This window comes from Symphalangus syndactylus, chromosome X (genome assembly GCF_028878055.3).
Source record: "Symphalangus syndactylus isolate Jambi chromosome X, NHGRI_mSymSyn1-v2.1_pri, whole genome shotgun sequence".
In the NCBI taxonomy this organism is placed as follows: Eukaryota; Metazoa; Chordata; class Mammalia; order Primates; family Hylobatidae; genus Symphalangus; species Symphalangus syndactylus.
Genome location: NC_072447.2, coordinates 33619633 through 33640252, shown reverse-complemented (window position 1 = coordinate 33640252; position 20620 = coordinate 33619633). Strand labels below are relative to the sequence as shown.

The window sequence follows — 20620 nt, the reverse complement described above, 5'->3', positions numbered from 1 at the left end:
TTGGCTCACTGCAACCTCCACCTCCTGGGTTCAAGCGATTCTCCTGCCTCAGACTCCTGATTATCTGGGACTACAGGCACGTGCCACCACACCCGGCTAATTTTTTGTATTTTTAGTAGAGACGGGGTTTCACCGTGTTAGCCAGGATGGTCTCGATCTCCTGACCTCAGGTGATCCGCCTGCCTCAGCCTCCCAAAGTGCTGGGATTACAGGTGTGAGCCATGGCACCCAGCCTGGAATTTCTCTTAAACATCTCTGTGAAAAGCCCCTCTCCCACCTCCATTTCCAAGAGGCCTCATTATATGTGGTCACTAGGGCTCCAGGGGCCACAGCTGTCTACGTTCGGGGGCATTTGCTCTTGATTTCTCACTGATGCCATTTCTGTCCTGCCAGGGCATTAGAGCTCTGTCCCCTGTAGCCTCTGGTTCAACACTGCCGTTACCAAATGGCAGAGAATGCGTGGGAGTTCTGACTGACCGAAGGTAGACTTTCAGCTTTCATCCAGTTGGCGCCCTTGTGGTGATGGGGACCCATGCTGCTTAACAAAGGATAGGTAGCTGCTTGCCATCATTTTGTGGGTGCTGACAGACACCCCCTTGAGCCAACCACAGCTGCCTTCCAACACTGCCAGATGGCCCAGCCTGTTAGGACTGCCTGCTCTACCCTCTGGCCAAGAAACTGGAATTATTGCTGCTTTTGACAAACTTTGCAGCCTGGCAGCCTGAGAATCAAAATGTTCGCCATTTCCTAGTGCCTTGTGTCTGTGTGCCTGTTCTGTGTTGATGTCACTTCTGGCATTGCTGTTGATTGTCCATTCAGATGTCATGTCACCTTTAAAATTGTCAGATTGATTGTTTTCTTTCAGTCGACCAGGTTGATAACCTTTCCGCTTCTATAAAACCAGCCGATTCATTATGACTTTGTTCCATTCTTATTTTTCTCTTTCTAGATGGAAGTGAACGACATAAAGAAAGCTCTACAATCAAAATGAATACTTGATCAATGAAATGTCACATTATTCATCCTGAGTCCAAGACTCAAATTTTCTGCCCCAGCCAAAATAATCTTGTGCCAAAAGATGAAAGGTTTGCCTCAAAATGTCCCTGTTTGAAAGATTAGCACAAAAGTCTTGATAGCACAACACAAATTCCATCCAAGAGGAGAATCTTCCCCAGGGTTTAGTCCTGGGGCTGGCACTCGTTGTGACTTACACAGAGCAAAATTGTGCTAAAGGCTTTTCTACTCTGAGATCTCAATGCGAAATGAAAACTCAGGCAGTTTAGTCCATAGTGGTACTATTTTGATGATATTTTCCATTAATAAAATGTAATTTCAGATTATTCGTTTACAAGCTTTATAATTTTATGATTTTTTAATCGTGTTTTGTCACAGACTTCCCTAGTGTTTGTACTACACGTAGTCAGAAGCGAGTGTCCTTTTCTTTTGCTTCAGGCTGAGAGCTGCCTCGCTCTTTCTCCCCCCATTAGGATTCTATTACATATGCAATTGTAGGTTCAACCTGTCCCTTCCCCTGCCAGCAAACCCCACCACCCTAAGAGAAATTTTAGCTTATATATGATGGTATATTTACCAAAAGAGAAAGAGAAAATCTGGTATTTGCAATGATCTGTGCCTTCTTTTTACCACCCTCTTGATTGGAGCTTTTGTGATGCAGCTACCATGATTCAAAAAAATTAAAAAATAAAAATTAAAAAAAAACTGCCACTTATCCAAGTCCACTAGAGGCCACTGTCTTCAAAGCTTCTCTCACCCTAGCCAAAGGTCCTAAGAGGAGACAGCTGTGAAGTTGGGCGTGCTCTGTGGTACCAGCTGTGACTTTTATATTTCTCCTAGTTTTAGGTTGTTCATGAAACTAGAAATGTCATCCTGCTTGATTTTTCATCAGCCAAGTTAAACCCCTGCTTTCTGTCCTTTGCACCTTTTGCGTGAACAGAATATGCATTCTTAAAGCAAAAATAAATAAAAGTAAAATGCAAATGAAAACAAGGGAGGGAAAGTTGTATTATTTCCTGCACTGGGTTACCCGTGTGTGTTATCGTTTAAACTGTATTCGCATAATGTCATTTGCCTTGCTCACTTGTAACCCCTTCCTCAGGTCCAAGAGAATGGGAGGAGGGTCATGTTGAAGTGTAGCCATTGGAACTTTCTTGCATTTATGGAGTTGCTTTTTCTTTCCCAAGGAAACTGATGTTTGCCTGTCCGCTTCATCTTTGTAGTACATGAACAGTTCAGCCTTGGACTATGTAACTGTTTTCTCATCCTTAGCTAAAAATGAGGGGCCTACTGTATTGCGAGACTGTTCAGGGGTAGGGGCGGAGGGGGTGGTCCCTTAATGGCCCCTGAAGATGTTGGATGTGTTTCTCAAAAGCTGCTTTGTCTATTTCCTGAGTTTAATAGTGAAACTACTAAACATTAATAGATTTGCACAGCCACAAAGAATGAGAGTTGATAATACTGAAGAAATGATGCAAAAAAAAAATCACATTATTGATCATTGATAGTATTACAAATAAATGTCTCTTCCTTTCTCTTCCTCCCTCCCTCCCCCTGCCTTCCTCTTACCTATGTGCTCATCCTTGCTACTTGAGGCTGTTATTTCCCTCCAAGTATTTAAAGAGCCCAAACACCTTGGTCTTCCTGGGTGGGGGCATAGTTAAGGGAAGGGAGTGTATAAGGAAGGAAACCTCATACCCTCCATTCCCATCCCTGGATATATTGCCTTTTCAGCAGCCTTGGGTTCAGTGTGCTTGGGGTCAGGAGTGCCAAGTTCCCAAAAGCAGCGTAAAACATCCCTGTACCCCTTGACAGTTATAAGCATTTCTGCGTTAAATTTGAAGATTCCAGAGATTCCCCACCACCTAATGATCTAAGAATGCAGATTGGATTCTTTGATGTTCAAATTTCTCATCTACTTATGAAAATCCTTAATTATATAGTTTTATATAATGTGTATACAGAGTAGGATTGTTGATTAAATTGAGCGGTTGGAACACCCTCATGGAGCACTGGCAACATGGAATGTAGAGAGCTGATGTCTTCCCCCTCATAGAGGCCATTGGCTTCCTTTGTATAAGGAGAGGGAGAAGTGATTCTGGAAGGAGAAGTTGGTATGTCTAGCTTCATTGCTGCCCCTCGGGCTACCCAGCAAGAGGATTCTGCGTCAAGGAACTGGATGAGCCGCTACCCAAACTGCCACCATCTTTACTCTTTACAAAATGGACCCATCGAGAATGTTGAAAAGCTTGGAAGTATCACTTTTGAAAACAAAAAAATTATTTTGCATTCAGCATGGACTCGACCAGGCATCTATGGAGATTATTTTTTTGCTTCATTTTATAAAGTTGTATTTAGAAAAGTCTTAAGTATTGTGCTTTGTAAAGAAGATGATTAAAATGAAATTTTGTGAGAATAGTTTTGTTCAAAGTTGTCATGGTCCAAGATGAATGATTTTTTTTTTTTTTTTGAATACCATTTTTCTCCACTTTATACAATTTGATTTCTCTTACGGAAATATCTTTAGAAGACATGGAATATAGTGCCTCTCCCCCATCTTTCCCAAGTGAACAGAAATAATCTGTGAAATCTGTGCCTGTGAATTCTATTTTTTAAATTGTTCAGTTTTATATTCATATCTAATCAGAAAATGCCAGTTAGGTATAAATTCTTTTTTAGTGTAAAACTTTTTAAGTCATCATTATTCAAATAACTGTGTAAAGCCACTTTTTTTTTTTTTTTTTTTTTTTTTGGAGACAGAGTCTCGCTCTGTCACCCAGGCTGGAGTGTGATGGTGCGATCTCTGCTCACTGCAACCTCCGTCTCTTGGGCTCAAGTGATTCTCCTGCCTCAGCCTCCCCAGTAGCTGGGATTACAGGTGCCTGCCACCATGCCTAGCTAATTTTTGTATTTTTAGGAGAGACGGAGTTTCGCCATGTTGTCCAGGCTGGTCTCGAACTCCTGACCTCAGGTGATCTGCCCACCTCGGCCTCCCAAAGTGCTGGGATTACAGGCATGAGCCACCGCACCTGGCCAAGCCACTTTTATTCACACACAGTCCTCTAGGTGGCACACTCAAGTACATGATTTGTTTTCTTCCATAAGGACATCCTGTATGTATCCTCACACGTGTCTTTGCTTATTAGTGGCAGGGTTTTCTTTCCTTTCATAACCCGCTCCTTGATGGGAAAACTGCAGGATGTATAATTTATTGCTCAGAGTCGCCACAGTCTGTATAAAAATAATCCCCAGGTCCCACAAAGGCCTTTGTATTGTAACGCAAGGTCATCCTGGTCTCCTTTTTGTGGTATGAGATTAGGTTTTAGTCCTCTAGTTATTTTAGCACAAATTAACATCGAGATGTTTTGGCACCAAGGGGGCTTGGTGAAAGCTTCCCTTTTGGTTTTGTACAAATGAGAACCGTAACAAAGCACGCATGCGTGGGTGACCGGCATTCAGCCTGACTGATTGTGGCATCCGACAGAGGGAAGCCTTGGCACTTAGGACCTAAGCCCAGGGAAGAAGATGCTGTGCCCAAAATTAGCACGAGTGAAGGAGCACAATGGCCAAGCCAGAAATAAGTATCAGTGGTGTAAGGACAGGCAGGGACCAGGCCTCTTAAGGGGATGAACTTTTCCTGTCACTCCTAGTCCTGTTCCTAGGGTCACCAAGGCTTGGTTCCCAACATGTGGAGCAGAGGCAGCCTGTGCAACTGAGAAGAATCCATGAAGTCAGTACAGGTTCCCACATGGTGGTTTTACTTTATGCCCTTTTTTTTTTTTTTTTTGGAGTGGAGTCTCACTCTGTCGCCCAGGCTGGAGTGCAGTGGTGCAATCTTGGCTCACTGCAATCTCCGCCTCCTGGGTTCAAGCGATTCTCCCACCTCAGCCTCCCGAGTAGCTGGGACTACAGGCGCCCACCACCATGCCCAGCTAATTTTTGTGTTTTTAGTAGAGATGGGGTTTCACCATGTTGGCCAGGCTGGTCTCGAACTCCTGACCTCAGGTAATCCGCCTGCCTCAACCTCCCAAAGTGCTGGGATTATAGGCGTGAGCCACCGCAACCGGCCTATTTCATGTCTTTTGAATTGATCCCAAATTGAAGTGGCTGTGGGGGCAGCCCCTTCCCACAAATGACGGGGTGCTCATTGTGTTTGTGAATTTGGAATTTGCAATAAAATGGGCTCTTCCTTTTTTCTTGTTGGAACAATAGGTGGTAACTTATTTCAACCAAACAATAGAACAAGGTGACGTAGTAGGTTGTAGCTAGAATTTTCTGAGGAAAAAGAAAAAAAAAAAAAAAAACTGAATTCCTGGCAAACCAGCTTCATGGAGCTATTCTCTTTAAGTGGCAACAAATTTAATTAAATTATGCAGATAATTATGTAACAATGTCATTTTAGTCTTGAATGCTCCCTGTTCCCACCCACCCCATAGAATATTACCAGTTCTCCAGAAAGCTAAGATTTGTTTGCAAGCTTTGAGCTCTTTGATGGGAAGGTGCCCTGGAAATGCAAATTTTCATTATAGCTTCTATTAATTTAAAAAAAAAAAAAAAAAGGCCCGGTGCAGTGGCTCACGCCTGTAATCCCAGCACTTTGGGAGGCCGAGGCGGGCAGATCACCTGAGGTCAGGAGTTCAAGTCCAGCCTGGCCAACATGGTGAAACCCAGTCTCTAAAAATACCAAAAATTAGCTGGGCATGGTGGCGGGCGCCTGTAATCCCAGCTAATCAGGAGACTGAGACAGGAGAATTGCTTGAACCCAGGAGGCAGAGGTTGCAGTGAGCCAAGATCACGCCATTGCACTCCAGCCTGAGCAACAAGAGCGAAACTCCATCTCAAAAAAAAAAAAAAAAAAAGGGGCCGAGCATGGTGGCTGATGCCTGTAATCCCAGCACTTTGGGAGGCTGAGGTGGGCAGATCATGAGGTCAAAGAGATCGAGACCATCCTGACCAACATGGTGAAACTCTGTCTCTACTAAAAATACAAAAAAAAAAAAAAAAATTAGCTGGGTGTGATGGCACATGTCTGTAGTCCCAGCTACCCAGGAGGCTGAGGCAGGAGAATCGCTTGAACTCAGGAGGGGGAGGTTGCAGTGAGCCAAGATCACACCACTGCACTCCAGCCTGGTGACAGAGTGATACTCTGTCTCAAAAAAATAAATAAAAATAGGTTTTAAGGGATTTACAAACCAATTTTTAAACTAACCCAGCTGGTAAAAGCCATCCTGAAACCAAACGAAAAAACATGAAGAAATCAATAACATTTCCAAGGTTATTTCCCCCAAAGAAAAACAGAGATGTCTGGCCAGGCGAGGTGACTCATGCCTATAATCTCAGCACTTTAGGAGGCCAAGGTGGGCAGATTGCCTGAGCTCAGGAGTTCGAAACCAGCCTGGCCAACATGGCGAAACCCTGTCTCTACTAAAATACAAAAAATTAGCCGAGTGTGGTGGTGCATGCCTGTAATCCCAGCTATGTGGGAGGCTGAAGCATGAGAATTGCTTGAATCTGGGAGGTGGAGGTTGCAGTGAGCCGAGATTGCGCCACTGTACCTCAGCCTGGGTGAGTGGAGTGAAACCCTGTCTCAAAAAAAAAAAAAAAAAAAAAAAAGAAAACAGAGATGTCTTAGGAGACATACAGCAGATTCTTTTCAAGCTTCATGAATATTTCTTAGACTCAATCTGAGAAAACCAAGACTTTGGCTGGGGCTGAAGCTCTGTCCTTGAATGCCAAAGGGAAATAGATGAATAGGGAGTAAACGGATGCCTGTATGTATGCCTGCTCATTTCCCTGCTGTCGTCCCAAGGCAGCTCTCAGAAAATGTTCTTTGTTCTCAATCAGGGCAGTCTTCTTGGAGGAAGTGAATCTGGAAGGAGGAGAAGGACATGAATTGAAAGAGGAATTCTCAGAGGAAGCTTCAGGCCTGAAGGTAGAACTAATCTACTTTGATAGAGACGCATGTGGTGCTGAGAATCTGGGAGGGGTGATGAGGAAGACAAAATGGTACAGCTGAGGGTGACAGCTTTCGGGGTAATTGAGGACACTTCACATGCTGAGGATGGGCCTGTCGATGAAAGTGCCACCGATGAATCTTCCATGTCTTAAAAATGTTTAGGCCAGGCCGGGCATGGTGGCTCACGCCTGTAATCCCAGCACTTTGGGAGGCTGAGGCGGGCGGATCACCTGAGGTCAGGAGTTCGAGACCAGCCTGGCCAACATGGTGAAACCCTGTCTCTACTAAAAATACAAAAATTAGCCAGGCGTGGTGGTGGGTGCCTGTAATCCCAGCTACCTGGGAGACTGAGGCAGGAGACTCGCTTGAACCTGGGAGGCAGAGGTTGCAGTGAGCTGAGATGGTGCCACTGCACTCCAGCCTGGGCAACAGAGTGAGACTCTCTCTCAAAAAAAAAAAAAGTTTAGGCCGGGCACGGTGGCTCACACCTGTAATCCTAGAATTCTTGGAGGCCAAGGGAGGTGGATTGCTTGAGCTCAGGAGTTCAGTACCAGTCTGGGCAACATACAGAGACCGCATCTCTACAAAAAAAAAAAAAAAAAAAAAAAAAATTCGCCAGGCTTGGTGGTGCATGCCTGAAGTCCCAGCTACTCAGGAGGCTGAAGTGGGAGAATCACTTAAGCCCAGGAGGTTGAGGCTGCAGTGAGCTGTGTTTGCACCACTGCACTCCAGCATAGGTGAGAAAGTGAGACCGTGTCCCCACCACCGCCAAAAAAAAAAATGCTTAGAGCACCAGAGTGGTGACTGTAGGCTCAAATGTAGAACAAAGTCACCTTGAGAATTTTTAGATAACTTTTTTTTCTGAATATGAAGCGAATATTTATGCCCAAAGTAGAAAATACAAAATATAAAGAGAAGACACATTCTCAGAAACAGCCTTTAATTTTGGTCTCTGATAAGGTCATTCTGTATTTATAGTTTTATAGTCTGCTTTTTATACTTAATATCATTTTTTGTCTTTTTTTTGTGAAAACAATTTGTAATGACTGCATAGTATTCCATCTGTAAATATTCCAGAAAGCATTTGACCAATCTCTTATCTAACATATATAGGGTGCTTATGGTGATGTGCCAGATGCCATGAGAGGTGCTGAATGCGACAGAGTCCCTGCCCTGAAGGAGCTCGGTGTCAAATGGGCAGAAGTAGGCAGGCGAACAGGCAAGTCTTCCTCAGTACAAAACACAACCACACAGAAAAGCCCCCAGAGCTTTGGAGTGACAGAGGAGCCTTGAGGGAGGGAAGGTCAAGGAAAGAAGCACATTTCTCACGAACTCAATTTTTTTCTTTTTAAAATAAAGTTGTCATGGACATCTTTACGCATCAATCTATGTCCACATTTCCTTTTTCTTTTTTATTTTTTTTTATTTTTTTTTTTGAAATGGGGTCTCACTCTGCCACCCAGGCTGGAGTGCATGCAGTGGTGCCATCTCGGCTCACTGCAACCTCCATCCCCTGAGCTCAAGGGATCCTCCCTCCTCAGCGTCCTAAGTAGCTGAGACCACAGATGCACGCCACCACGCCTGGCTACATTTGTGTGTGTGTGTGTGTGTGTGTGTGTGTGTATTTTTGGTAGAGACAGGGTTTCACCGTGTTGCCCAGGCTGCTCTTGAACTCCTGAGCTCAAGCAATCCACCCACCTTGGCCTCCCAAAGGGCTGGGATTACAGGCGTGGGCACCACGCCTGGCCTATGTCATTTCTGACCTATCCTTAAGATAATTCCAAAATGTGAAACATGAGTATAAGTTGCCTGATATTTTTAGCAAAAGTCATCTTTGCCCAATTATAAACTTAGTTAATTATTAACATTAGCATATACAAGTGACTAACCACTCATATTTCCTTAAAGTTGCATTTGCCTAAATCCTGATGGGGGTCAGGTCTGGATCTCTTTTTTTCTGATTGGTCACTGCTCCAATGTCACCTCATCAGAGAGGCCCTCCCTACCCCCCTAAATAAAACAGCAACTTTAGCCTTGACCCACCCCCAGAGTCCCCATATCAATACCTCTTTCATTTATTTTCCCTTGCTTGCTTTGTCTGTTTTCAATCTCCCCTCCCTTAGAATGAAACCACTCTGAGGATAGTGACTTTTCTGTCACTGCTCTATCCCAAGCACCTAAAACATTGACAGATATATATTAATAGTAATCACTTGATATGTAGTTGACTGAATAGACGAATTGGTAATTGTGACTGATGTCAAATGCAATTTATTCTATACATTTGAGCAGCCTGGTTGGACCTTTACTAAAACTTTAGCACAAAACTGGGGCATTAGGGAAGCTCCACAGCAAAAGAAACATACAAAGAAAGCCTTCAGAGCACTTTACTTGTATATGAGTCTCAGCCAGCACCCGGACCCTAAGGAGAGTGCTTCTTGCATTACCGTGGTTCTCAAAACCAAGTTCATGTCATCTGAACACCATTTTCTCTAAGACGTCCAGTCACTACTTAGAAACCTGTGGCTACCTCTGTTTTAGAAAGTAAAGTTTTATTTTTTCCTATACTCATTCTGGAGGAAAAAAAAAATGAATTCTGGGCTGAAAATGGTGGCTCATGCCTGTAATCACAGCACTTTGGGAGGCCGAGGCAGGTGGATTACTTGAGGCCAGGAGTTTGAGACCAGCCTGGCCAACGTGGTGAAACCCCATCTTTCCTAAAAATAGAAAAATTAGCTGGGCATGGTGGCACATGCCTGTAATCTCAGCTCTTTGAGAGGCTGAGGCGAGTGGATTGCTTGAGGTCAGGAGTTTGAGACCAGCCTGGCCAACATGGCAAACACCCCGTCTCTACTAAAAATTACAAAAATTAGCCCGGCGTGGGGGCACACACCTGTAATTCCAGCTACTCAGGAGTCTGAGGCACGAGAATCACCTGAACTTGGGAGGTGGATGTTGCAGTGAGCTGAGATCATGCCACTGCACTCCAGCCTGGGTGACGGCGAGACTGTCTCAAAAAAGGGAATTCTTTGCTGACTCTTGATGCTTCTCTGAGGTCAGCTGAGAACCTAATTGCTCCCTCTCAGGGCAAACCATCTGCCCTCAAAGTGATGAATAAGTGGGATATATAGATAAGCGCTGGGCTTCTAGGAAGAGCCATAGAGCAGTGGTTCTTAGAATATGATCCCCAAAAGAACAGCATTAGTATCCCCACTGGGGAACTTGGTAGAAATGAAAATTATTGTGCCCTGTCCCAGACTTACTGAACCAGAAATTCTGGAAAGCAACCCAACAATCTGTGTTTTAACAAGTCCTGTCAGTAATTCTCATGCACGCTTAAGTTTGAAAACCATCATCATGGGGGGATCAGCTCATTCCCAGTGAGTTTTGTATAGAGTAGCTGAGGGCAGTCTTTTCCAGAAATCTCTAGTTGTCCTTGGCTGAAGCAAAACAAGGTGCACTACTCAGAAATAATGCCATAGTCTATTTCGTTGAAACATATGAAACAAACATTTTTTTAGGTCAAATATTGTTGAATAGATAGGACTTCCAGTTTCAGCTCAGAGACATGGAAGAACTGCAAGAAATCCCTTCCTATGCTAACAACAAGAAAAAACCTGGACAGACTGGAAATTAATAGAGAACTAAGTTCAAAGAGCAAATGGCCATTTGAAAATCTGGGCCAGGTGTGGTGGCTCACACCTGTAATCCCAGCAGTTTGGGAGGCCGAGGCGGGAGGATTGCTTGAGCCCATGAGTTCAAGACCAGCCTGGGCAACATGTCAAGGCCCCGTCTCTACAAAAAGGACAAAAAATACCAGGTGTAGTGTCGCCTGCCTGTGGTCCCAGCTACTTGGGAGACTGACGCAGGAGGATCACTTGAGCCTTGAGGCTGCAGTGAGCCTTGATTGCACCGCTGCATTTCAGCCTGGGTGACAGAGCAAGACCCTGTCTCAAAAAAAAAAAAAAAAAAAAAAGAGGAGAGGCACTTCCTGCAAGACACAGGATCTGAGCATTTGGTTACCAAGGGCAGAAGCCACCAGATGCCATAGAACTAGGTAGAAAGGTCAAGCTAGAAAATTTGACCAATTTCTGGAAGCCAACTGTGGGCTAGCTTGAGAGCGTGCAGCTCCTGAGAAAGACTCTCATCCTTCTGCAGGCTTTTCCTCCAGGAACCCCACCTGGCTCTCACAGGGAAGATTGGGGAAATCCAGAGAAAACTCATGGTGCTGGCTCAGGAACCACTGAGAAATCTACTCAGACCCTTCTCCCTTAAGGAACAAAAGGCTATTCTGCATGGGGAAAGACATGGTCCGAGGGCCCTGGTGAATCACCATTACAACTAGGGGAGGGAACTGCACTCAACTCTAGCTCTTCATCTCAACTAAAAACAATTCAATCTTCAGAGAAGAGGGCTTCAAGTCTATAGACTGAAAACACTCGTAGATACCCACTGCAGCTGGGAGAAGGGAATGGGAGGGAGCTCTATACCTGGAGGAGAAACAGAAACAATTGTGAAAGTTACACCCGAGACACAAGCCCACTGTGCACTCCAAAGACTGAAGTTTAGAATATTAGAGAATCCATCCCCTAACAGCAGCTAACAAACCTCCAGGAATAACAATAGCAGGGAAGACTGCAAGAGACAGACTTTGGGGAGCAGCACAAAGGGAAGCCCCAAAGCTAAGAGGGGTGGGGGACAAAAAAAGATCACTAGAGGAATCTGAAATTTGTAATGTTCATAGGAAAACAAATCTCAACACAGCCCAACTCCTGGCCAGATCAACATAAAGTCCCACACTAAGGTTTATTATCTGAGTATCGGCTGCCCTATATACAATGTCCACCTTTCAACAAAAAATTACAAGGCATGCCAAAAGGAAAGAAAAAGCATTCTGAAGAGACAAGTGATCAGATTCAGACTTAGATATGGCATTGCTATTAAAGTATCAGAAAGAGAATTTTATTTTATTTTATTTATTTTTAGACGAAGTCTTGCTCTGTCACCCAGGCTGGAGTGCAATGACATGATCTCGGCTCACTACAATCTCTGCCTCCCAGGTTCAAGCAATTGTCCTGCCTCAGCCTCCCGAGTGGCTGGGACTAAAGTTGCGTGCCATCATGCCTGGCTAATTTTTTGTTTGTATTTTTAGTAGAGACAGGGTTTCACCATGTTGGCCAGGCTAGTCTCGAACTCCTGACCTCAGGTGATGTGCCTGCTTCAGCCTCCCAAAGTGCTGGGATTACAGGCAGGAATTTTAAAAAATTATGATTACTATGGTTTTGGTTTTTTGTTTTTTTTTTTTTTGATGTGCTCTCACTCTGTAGCCCACGCTGGAGTGCAGTGCTGTGATCATGGCTCACTGCAGCCTCAACCTCCTAGACTCAAGTGATCCTCCTGCCTCAGCCTCCCAAGTAGCTGGGACTACAGGCATGCATCACCACAGCCAGCTAATTTTTTGTATTTTTTTGTAGAGATGGGGTTTTGCCATGTTGCCCAGGCTGGTCTCGAACTCCTGAGCTCAAGCGATCTGCCTGCCTCAGCCTCCCAAAGTGCTGTGATTACAGGTGTGAGTCACCATGACCAGCCTGATTACTATGTTTCTCTGATTACTAAGTCTCTCACAACCTAAGTAGACATCATGCAAAATCAGATAGGTAATTTCAGTAGAGATGGGAACTATAAGAATCAAATGGCTAGAAATGAAAAACACAGTAACTGAAATGAAGACTATGTTTGATGGGCTCATCAGTAGACTTGAATATTTACATTTACTTGGATAGATAGCAAAACTGAAAAAGATAAAAAGAGAGAAGGCAGCCATTAAAAGTATAGTAAATAAGAACAACTTTATGACATCTTGAACATCTTTATGACATCAAAATCTTAGAACAAATGGACCAATTCCTTGAAAACCACAAATTATCAAAACTTAACCAAGATAGAATAGACAATCTGAATAGTTATATAACCATTAGAAAAAATTGAACTTGTAATTAACACACCCTGAAAAAGAAATCTCCAAGTCTCAATGACCTCACTGGAGAATTCTACCAACATTGGAAGAAGTGACACCAATTTTACCCAATGTCTTCCAGAAGAGAGAATACAACAGAATAGTTCCCAAGCTATTTTATGAGGCTAGTATTACCCCAATATACAAACAAGGCAAAGGCAATATGAAAAAAATGAAAACAAAACTACAGATCGATATTTCTCATGAACCTAGATGCAAATATCTTCAATAAAATATTAGCATATCACATTCAGCAATGCGTAAAAAAAATGACACACTGCAACTAAGTGGAATTTATTCCAAGAATGCAAGGTTGGCTCAACATTTGAAAGTCAGTGTAATCTACCATATCAACAGGCTAAAGAGAAAAAATCATATGGTCCTATCAATTGATACATAAAAAGCATTTGCAAAAAAATGCAATACCCACGCACAATAAAGACTCTCAGCAAATTAGGAACAGAGGGAATAGCACCCACAAAAAACTTACAGCTAACATCATCCTTAGGGTGAAAGACCTGAATGTTTTTCCCCTAAGATCAGGGACCAGGCAAGGATGTCCACTCTCATTGCTCTTTTTCAACATAGTACTGCAAGTTCTAGCCACAGTAATAAGGCAACAAAAAAAGAAAAAAAGAGAGAGAGAGAGAAAGAAAACTCTCCCTTGCAGATTACATGATTGTCTACATAGAAAATTTCAAGAAAACAAAAATCTCTTGAACCAATAAGTGAGCTCAGCAAGGTTGTGTAATACAAATTCACACAAAAAGTTGCATTTCCACATACTAACAATGAACATGTGAAGCCTGAAATTAAACATCATACCATTTACAATCATGCTAAAGAAAATTTAATTCTTGGGTATAAATTTGACAAAATGTGTACAGGATCTGTATGCTGAAAATTTAAAAATTCTAATGAAAGAAATCAAGTAATATCTAAATAAATGCAGAGTCGTACAATGCTCATAATTTGGAAGATTCGACATAATAAAGATGTTTATTCTCTCTGAATTGATCTATTGGGTTTAATATAATTCCTATCAAAATCCTAGAAACGTTTTTTGTAGACACAGGCAAGCCTATTGTGAAATGTATATGGAAAAAAATAGGCCAAAACTCAACCAAGATGGAATAGACAATCTGAATAGTTATATAAACATTAGAAAAAATTGAACTTGTAACTAAAACACCCTGAAAAGCAAATCTCCAAGTCTCAATGACCTCACTGGAGAATTCTACCAAACATTGGAAGAAGTGACACCAATTTTACACAATCTTTTCCAGAAGATAGAAGATAACAGAATAGTTTCCAAGCTATTTTATGAGGCTAGTATTACCCTGATATCCAAACAAGGCAAAGGCAGTACCAAAAAAATTAAAACAAAATTACAGATCGATATTTCTCATGAACCTAGATGCAAGTATAGCTAAAACAATCCTGGAAAAAAAGTAAAGGAGGAATCCTTCTACCCAGTATTAAGAGCTACTATATAGCTTCAGTAATGAAGACAGTGTGGTAATGGTGGTGGGATAGACAGATAGGTCAATGCAATAGAGAACCCAGAAATAGACCCATACACATGCACAACTGATTTTTGACAAAGGGGCAATTCAGTGAAGGAAGGACAAGCTTTTCATCAAATGGTGCTGAAGCACTTGAATATCCACAGGCAAAAAAGTAAACCTCAACTTAAATCTCACATCTTATACAAAAATTACCCCAAAATGGATCATGGACTTACATGTAAAAGTGAAACTATAAAATTTTTTAGAGCAAAACATAGGCAAAAATCTTCAGGCCCTAGTGCTATGCAAAAAGTTTTTAAATTTGGAACCAAAAGCACAATCCATAAATGGAAAAAAATTGATAAATTGGACCTCATCAAGATTAAAAACTTTTGTTCTGTCTGTGACAGTTCTTGTTAAGAGGATGAGAAGACAAGCTACACACTGGGAGAAAATATTTGCAAACCACATATCCACCAAAGGATTAGTATCTAGAGTATACAAAGAACACACAAAGAGTTAAAAAAAACTCCAACTAGAAAATGGGCACAAGATGGCTGGGCACGGTGGCTCACGCCTGCAATCCCAACATTTTGGGAGGTTGAGGCTGGCAGATCACTTGAGGCCAGGAGTTCAAGACCAGCCTGGGCAACATGGCGAAACCCCATCTCTACTAAAAATACAAAAATTAGCAGGGTGTGGTGGTGGGCGCCTGTAGTCCCAGCTACACAGTGGCTGAGGCACGAGAATCACTTGAACCTGGGAGGTGGAGGTTGCAGTGAACTGAGGTCACATTCCAGCCTGGGTGACAGAGTGAGACTCTGTAAAAAAAAAAAAAACAAAAAAAAAAACAGTAGGGGCAGGCATGGTGGCTCACGCCTGGAATCCCAGCACTTTGGGAGGCCAAGGTGGGCAGGTCACTTGAGGCCGGGAGTTTGAGACCAGCCTGGCCAACATTGTGAAACCCCATGTCTACTAAAAATACAAAAATTAGCCAGGTGTGGTGGCACACACCTGTAGTCCCAGCTACGCGGGAGGCTGAGGCAGGATAATTGCTTGAACCTGGGAGGTGGAGGTTGCAGTGAGCCGAGATTGCACCACTGCACTCCAGCCTGGGTGACAGAGCGAGACTCCATTTCAAAGAAACAACAACAACAACAAAAACTGGTACATGAAAGTTTATAGCAGCTTTATTTATAATAGGCAAAAACTGGAAACAACCAAGATGTCCTTCAAATGGTGAATGGTTAAAGCAACTGTGGTATATCCATGCCATGGAATAGTACTCAGCGATAAATGGAATGGACTATGGATACATGCAACAACTTGGATGAATCCCAAGGAATGATGCTGAATGGAAAAAGAATTTCAAAATGTTACATATTGTATGATTCCATTTACATAACTTTTTGTTTGTTTGAGACGGAGTCTTGCTCTGTTGCCCAGGCTGGAGAGCAGTGGCACGATCTCAGCTCACTGCAACCTCCGCCTCCCGGGTTCAAGCAATTCTTCTGCCTCAGCCCCCCGAGTAGCTGGGACTACAGGTGTGTGCCACCACGCCCAGCTAATTTTTGCATTTTTAGTAGAGACGGGGTTTCACCATGTTGGCCAGGCTGGTCTTGAACTCCTGACCTAGTGATTCACCCACCTCGGCCTCCCAAAGTGCTGGGATTACAGGCATGAGCCAGTGCCCCCGGCCCTCTTTTTCATTTCTATAATTTTGTCACTTCAAAAATGTTATGTGGCTGGGCGCCTGTAATCCCAGCACTTTGGGAGGCCAAGGCAGGCGGATCACTTGAGGTCAGGAGTTTGAGACCAGCCTGGCCAACACGGTGAAACCCCATCTCTACTAAAAATACAAAAACTAGCCAGATGTGGTGGCAGGTGCCTGTAATCCTAGCTACTTGGGAGGCTGAGGCAGGAGAATTCCTAGAACATGGGAGGTGGAGCTTGCAGTGAGCCGAGATCGTGCCAGTACACTCCAACCTGGGCGACAGAGCAAGACTCCGTCGCAGGGGGCAAGTGGGGAAGAAGAGATGAGTGCTTGCCAGCAGTTAGGGATGGGGGTTGAGAAGGGTGATGGGTGTGGCTATCAAAGGGTGACAGAACCAATCCTTGTGGTGAGGGAGCTGTTTTATATATATATATATATATATATATATATATATATATATATATATATATATATATATATACACACACACACACACACACATATATATATATTTTTTTTTTTTTTGAGAACAGTCTCACTCCATCACCCAGGCTGGAGTGCAGTGGCATGATCTCAGCTCACTGCAACCTCTGTCTTCCGGGTTCAAGCAATTCTCATGCCTCAGCCCCTTGAGTAGCTGGGACTACAGGCACGTGCCACCACGCCCGGCTAATTTTTGTATTTTTACTAGAGATGGGGTTTCATCATGTTGGCCGGACTGGTCTTGAACTCCTGACCTCAGGTGATCCGCCCATCTCAGCCTCCCAAAGTGCTAGGATTACAGGTGTGAGCCACTGTGCCCGGCCCTGTTTTGTATTTTGATTGTATCAAGGTCAGTGTCTCGGTTATGATAATATACAACAAGATGTTAACACTGGGGCAAACTGGGTCAAGGGTACACTGGATGTCTCTGTTTTATTTCTTATAATTGCATGTGAATCTACAATTATCTCAAAAGAAAACATTTTAATTCAAAAAGTCTTTTACATACACAAAACAACAATAGAGACAAATATGGAATCCTCTAGGAGAGGAGCATCAGGGTGGAGAGTAGTCTGGAAATGATGCCACGGAGAAATGATCGAAGGGCCTGGGAGGTGGGGTATCACCTGCAAAAGAGAAGACTTAAGGAGAATTCTTGGACAGTTGCCATGTGGAAGAAGAATTAAATTGGAACCAGTGGGTGTGGCCAGGCACAGTAGCTCACGACTGTAATCCCAGCACTATGGGAGGCAGAGGTGGGAGGATTGCTTGAGCCCAAGAGTTTGAGACCAGCCTGGCCAACATGACAAGAACCCATCTTTATAGTAACAATTAGCCAGGTATGGTGGCATACACCTGTGGTCCCAGGTACTTGGGAGGCTGAGGCGGGAGGATTGCTTGAGCCCAGAAGGTCAAGGCTGCAGTAAGCCATGATCACACCACTGCACTCCAGCCTGGGCAACAGAGCAAGGCTCTGTCTGGAAAAAAAAAAAAAAATTAGTGGGTAGCAGTCACAAAGAGATTTCCTCTAAATATATGGAAGACGTCAGGCGTGGTGGCTCATGTCTGTAATCCCAACACTTTGAGAGGCCAAGGCAGGAGGACTGCTTGAGCCCAGGAGTTGGAGACCAGTCTGTGCAACATAGTGAGACATCATCTCTACAAAAAAAAATTTTAAAATGAGGTAGGAGGACTGTTTGAGCACAGGAGGCTGAGGCTGCAATGAGCGGTGATCACGCCACTGCACTCCTGCCTGGGTGATAAAGCAAGACCCTGCCTCAAAAAAAAAAAAAGAAATTTAAATATATGGAAGAACTTTCCATGACACCTCTACATTAGGATAAAGTTGTTTCCAGGGCATGTGCTTAGTAAGGGGCAAGGCAAAGGTAAGAACAAGACAGTTGTTCAATTAAACAGAAGAAACGAATCCAGCATTTTGCAATTTTCTTCTCAGTGGGGCTGGGGGGAGGTAGGAAGGACATTGGGGGAAGGGGCCAGGGCATGCTTCAGGTGTGCAAATTGCTACACACAATGAGAAGGTGGGCTGTGTGTCCCAACTTCAGGGAAGGTGCTCGTTAGCTGGGTAAATGCTGCGCTCTCAGCATTTACTCAGCAGGGTTTGTATTTAGAGGAAGATCTTATTCAAGCCAGAATTCACAGCTCCCGTGGGTCTCACTCCATCAGCAGGGCCCCAGTGAGAGCTGAGAGGATTTTAGGAAGATTGTGATGGGGACAACAGCAAGATGCTGGCAAGGGATTTTAAGTGGGCATCTTTGCCCTTCTGAAGGCTGTGGCAGTCCCTGGAATAATTCCAGATGAACAGGCATATTAGGAAAATTATTATTATTATGCATGACAAGGTTACAAAGAATACATGTGTCCTTTTATAGCATCATACAAAAAATGTCTTAGAACAAGGTGTGGAGAGTTTTTCTGAGCTTTCTGGCTTCCCAGCCTGGTCTGTGTGTTCTCACAGATTTCCTCAGAACCCATTTTCCATTCGTTGACCACAGACGAGGATGCACATGGAAGCTGCTTGTGATTTCTGCCAGGGCTGGAATGAGGGCAGGATTTCTTCATGGATTTATACAGATAGTTTCTGCTTTCTTTGGGGGTGGGAGGTGGACTGTATTAGTACTGAAGCATGCAAAGAAGCTGAAATGTTTTATAAGTCCTATCCTGCACGTGTCAAAATGGCTTGTGATGTGCTGCCAAGGACTCCCTCAAGAAAGTAAAAAGACAGCTCACAGAATGGAAGAAGATATTTGCAAACCACACACCTGATAAGGAACCTCTATCCACAATATATAGAGGATTCTTACAACTCAATAATAAAAAGACAAATACCCAATTAAAAAATGGGCAAAGGATTTGAATAGACATCACTCAGAAGTTGTTATACAAATGGCCAATAATTAACACATGACAAGATGCCCAATGTCATTATCTGTCAGGGAAATACAAATCAAAACCATCATGAAGTACAATTTCACACCTGCTAGGATGGTCATAATCCAAAAACAATAACAAGTGTTGGTGAAGATGCGGGGAAATTGGAACACTGCTGGTTGGTGAGAATGGAAAATGGTGCAGCCACTTTGGAAAACCGTGGAAATTTCTCCACAGGTTAAACATAGAGTTAAGCCTGGTGTAGTGGGTCACACTTGTAATCCCAGTGCTTTGGGAGGCCGAGGTAGGAGCCAGGAGTTCGAGACCAGCTTGAACAAGCTAGTGAGACCCCATCTCTATAAGAAAGTTTTTTTTAAAAAAACTGTAGAGTTAGCATGTGACCCAGAAATCCTGCTCCTAGGTATATACTCAAAAACCTATGTCCACACATTGCATGATTCCATTTGTATGAAATGTCCAGAATAGGCAAATCTACAGAGATGGTAGACTTATGGTTACCTGGAGCTGGGGATGTTGGGAAGGAGGGAGAGTGGTTTCTAATGGGTACTGAATTTTTTTTTGCACTGGGGCGTGGGGTGATGAAAATTTTATATAACTCATTATGGCCATAGCTGCACAACTCTGTGAATATACTAAAAACATTCATTGAATCGTACACTCTAAATGGGTGAATTGTGTGGTATGTGAATTATAGCTCAATAAAGCTCTTATTAAAAAAGAGAAAACCTTTGGGTATAAGCCCAGTAATGGGATTGCTGGGTGGAATGTTATTTCTGTTATAAGGTCATTGAGGAATTGCCACACTGTCTTCCACAATGGTTGAACTAATTTCCACTCCCACTAACAGTGTATAAATGTTTCTTTTTCTCCACAGCCTCGCCACCATCTGTTATTTTTTGACTTTTTAATAATAGCCATTCTGACTGGTGTGAGATGGTATCTAGTTGTGGTTTTGATTTGCATTTCTCTAATGATCAGTGATGTTGAGGCTTTTCTTTCATATGATTGTTGGCTACATGTATGTCTTCTTTTGAAGAGTGTCTGTTCATGTCCTTTGCCCACTTTTTAATGGGGCTGTTTGTTGTTTTCTTGTAAATTTAAGTTATTTATAGATGCTGGATATTAGACCTTTGTCAGATACATAGTTTGCAAAAATTTTCTCCCATTCTGTAGGTTGTTTGTTCACTCTGTTGACACATACATGTGTATGTTCATTGCAGCACTATTCACAATAGCCAAGACATGAAATCAATCTAAATGCTCATCAATGGTAGATTGAATAAAGAAAACGTGGTACACACACACCATGGAATACTACGCAGCCATAAAAAAGAATGAGATCATGTCCTTTGCAGGAACATGGATGGAGCTGGAGGCCATTATTCTTAGCAAACAAATGCAGAAACAGAAAACCAAACACCGCATGTTCTTACTCATAAGTGGGAGCTAAATGATGAGAACACGTGGACACATGGAGGGGAACAACACACATTGGGGCCTATCAGAGGGTGCAGGGTGGG

The 20620-nt window shown here is 43.1% G+C and overlaps 1 protein-coding gene across 12 annotated transcripts in view; it reads left to right on the top strand.

Annotated features, from left to right (window-relative positions):
- The window catches only part of SH3KBP1 (SH3 domain containing kinase binding protein 1), a 356671-nt gene extending 354667 nt beyond the window's left edge, over positions 1–2004 (top strand). For all 12 annotated transcript variants that reach the window (XM_055269199.2, XM_055269203.2, XM_055269200.2 and 9 more), the window contains one exon: positions 950–2004. In XM_055269199.2, the coding sequence (XP_055125174.1) occupies positions 950–991 (42 nt within the window). In that variant the 3' untranslated portion in view covers positions 992–2004. The remainder of the gene's footprint in view (positions 1–949) is intronic.
- The last annotated feature ends 18616 nt before the right edge of the window (positions 2005–20620 follow it).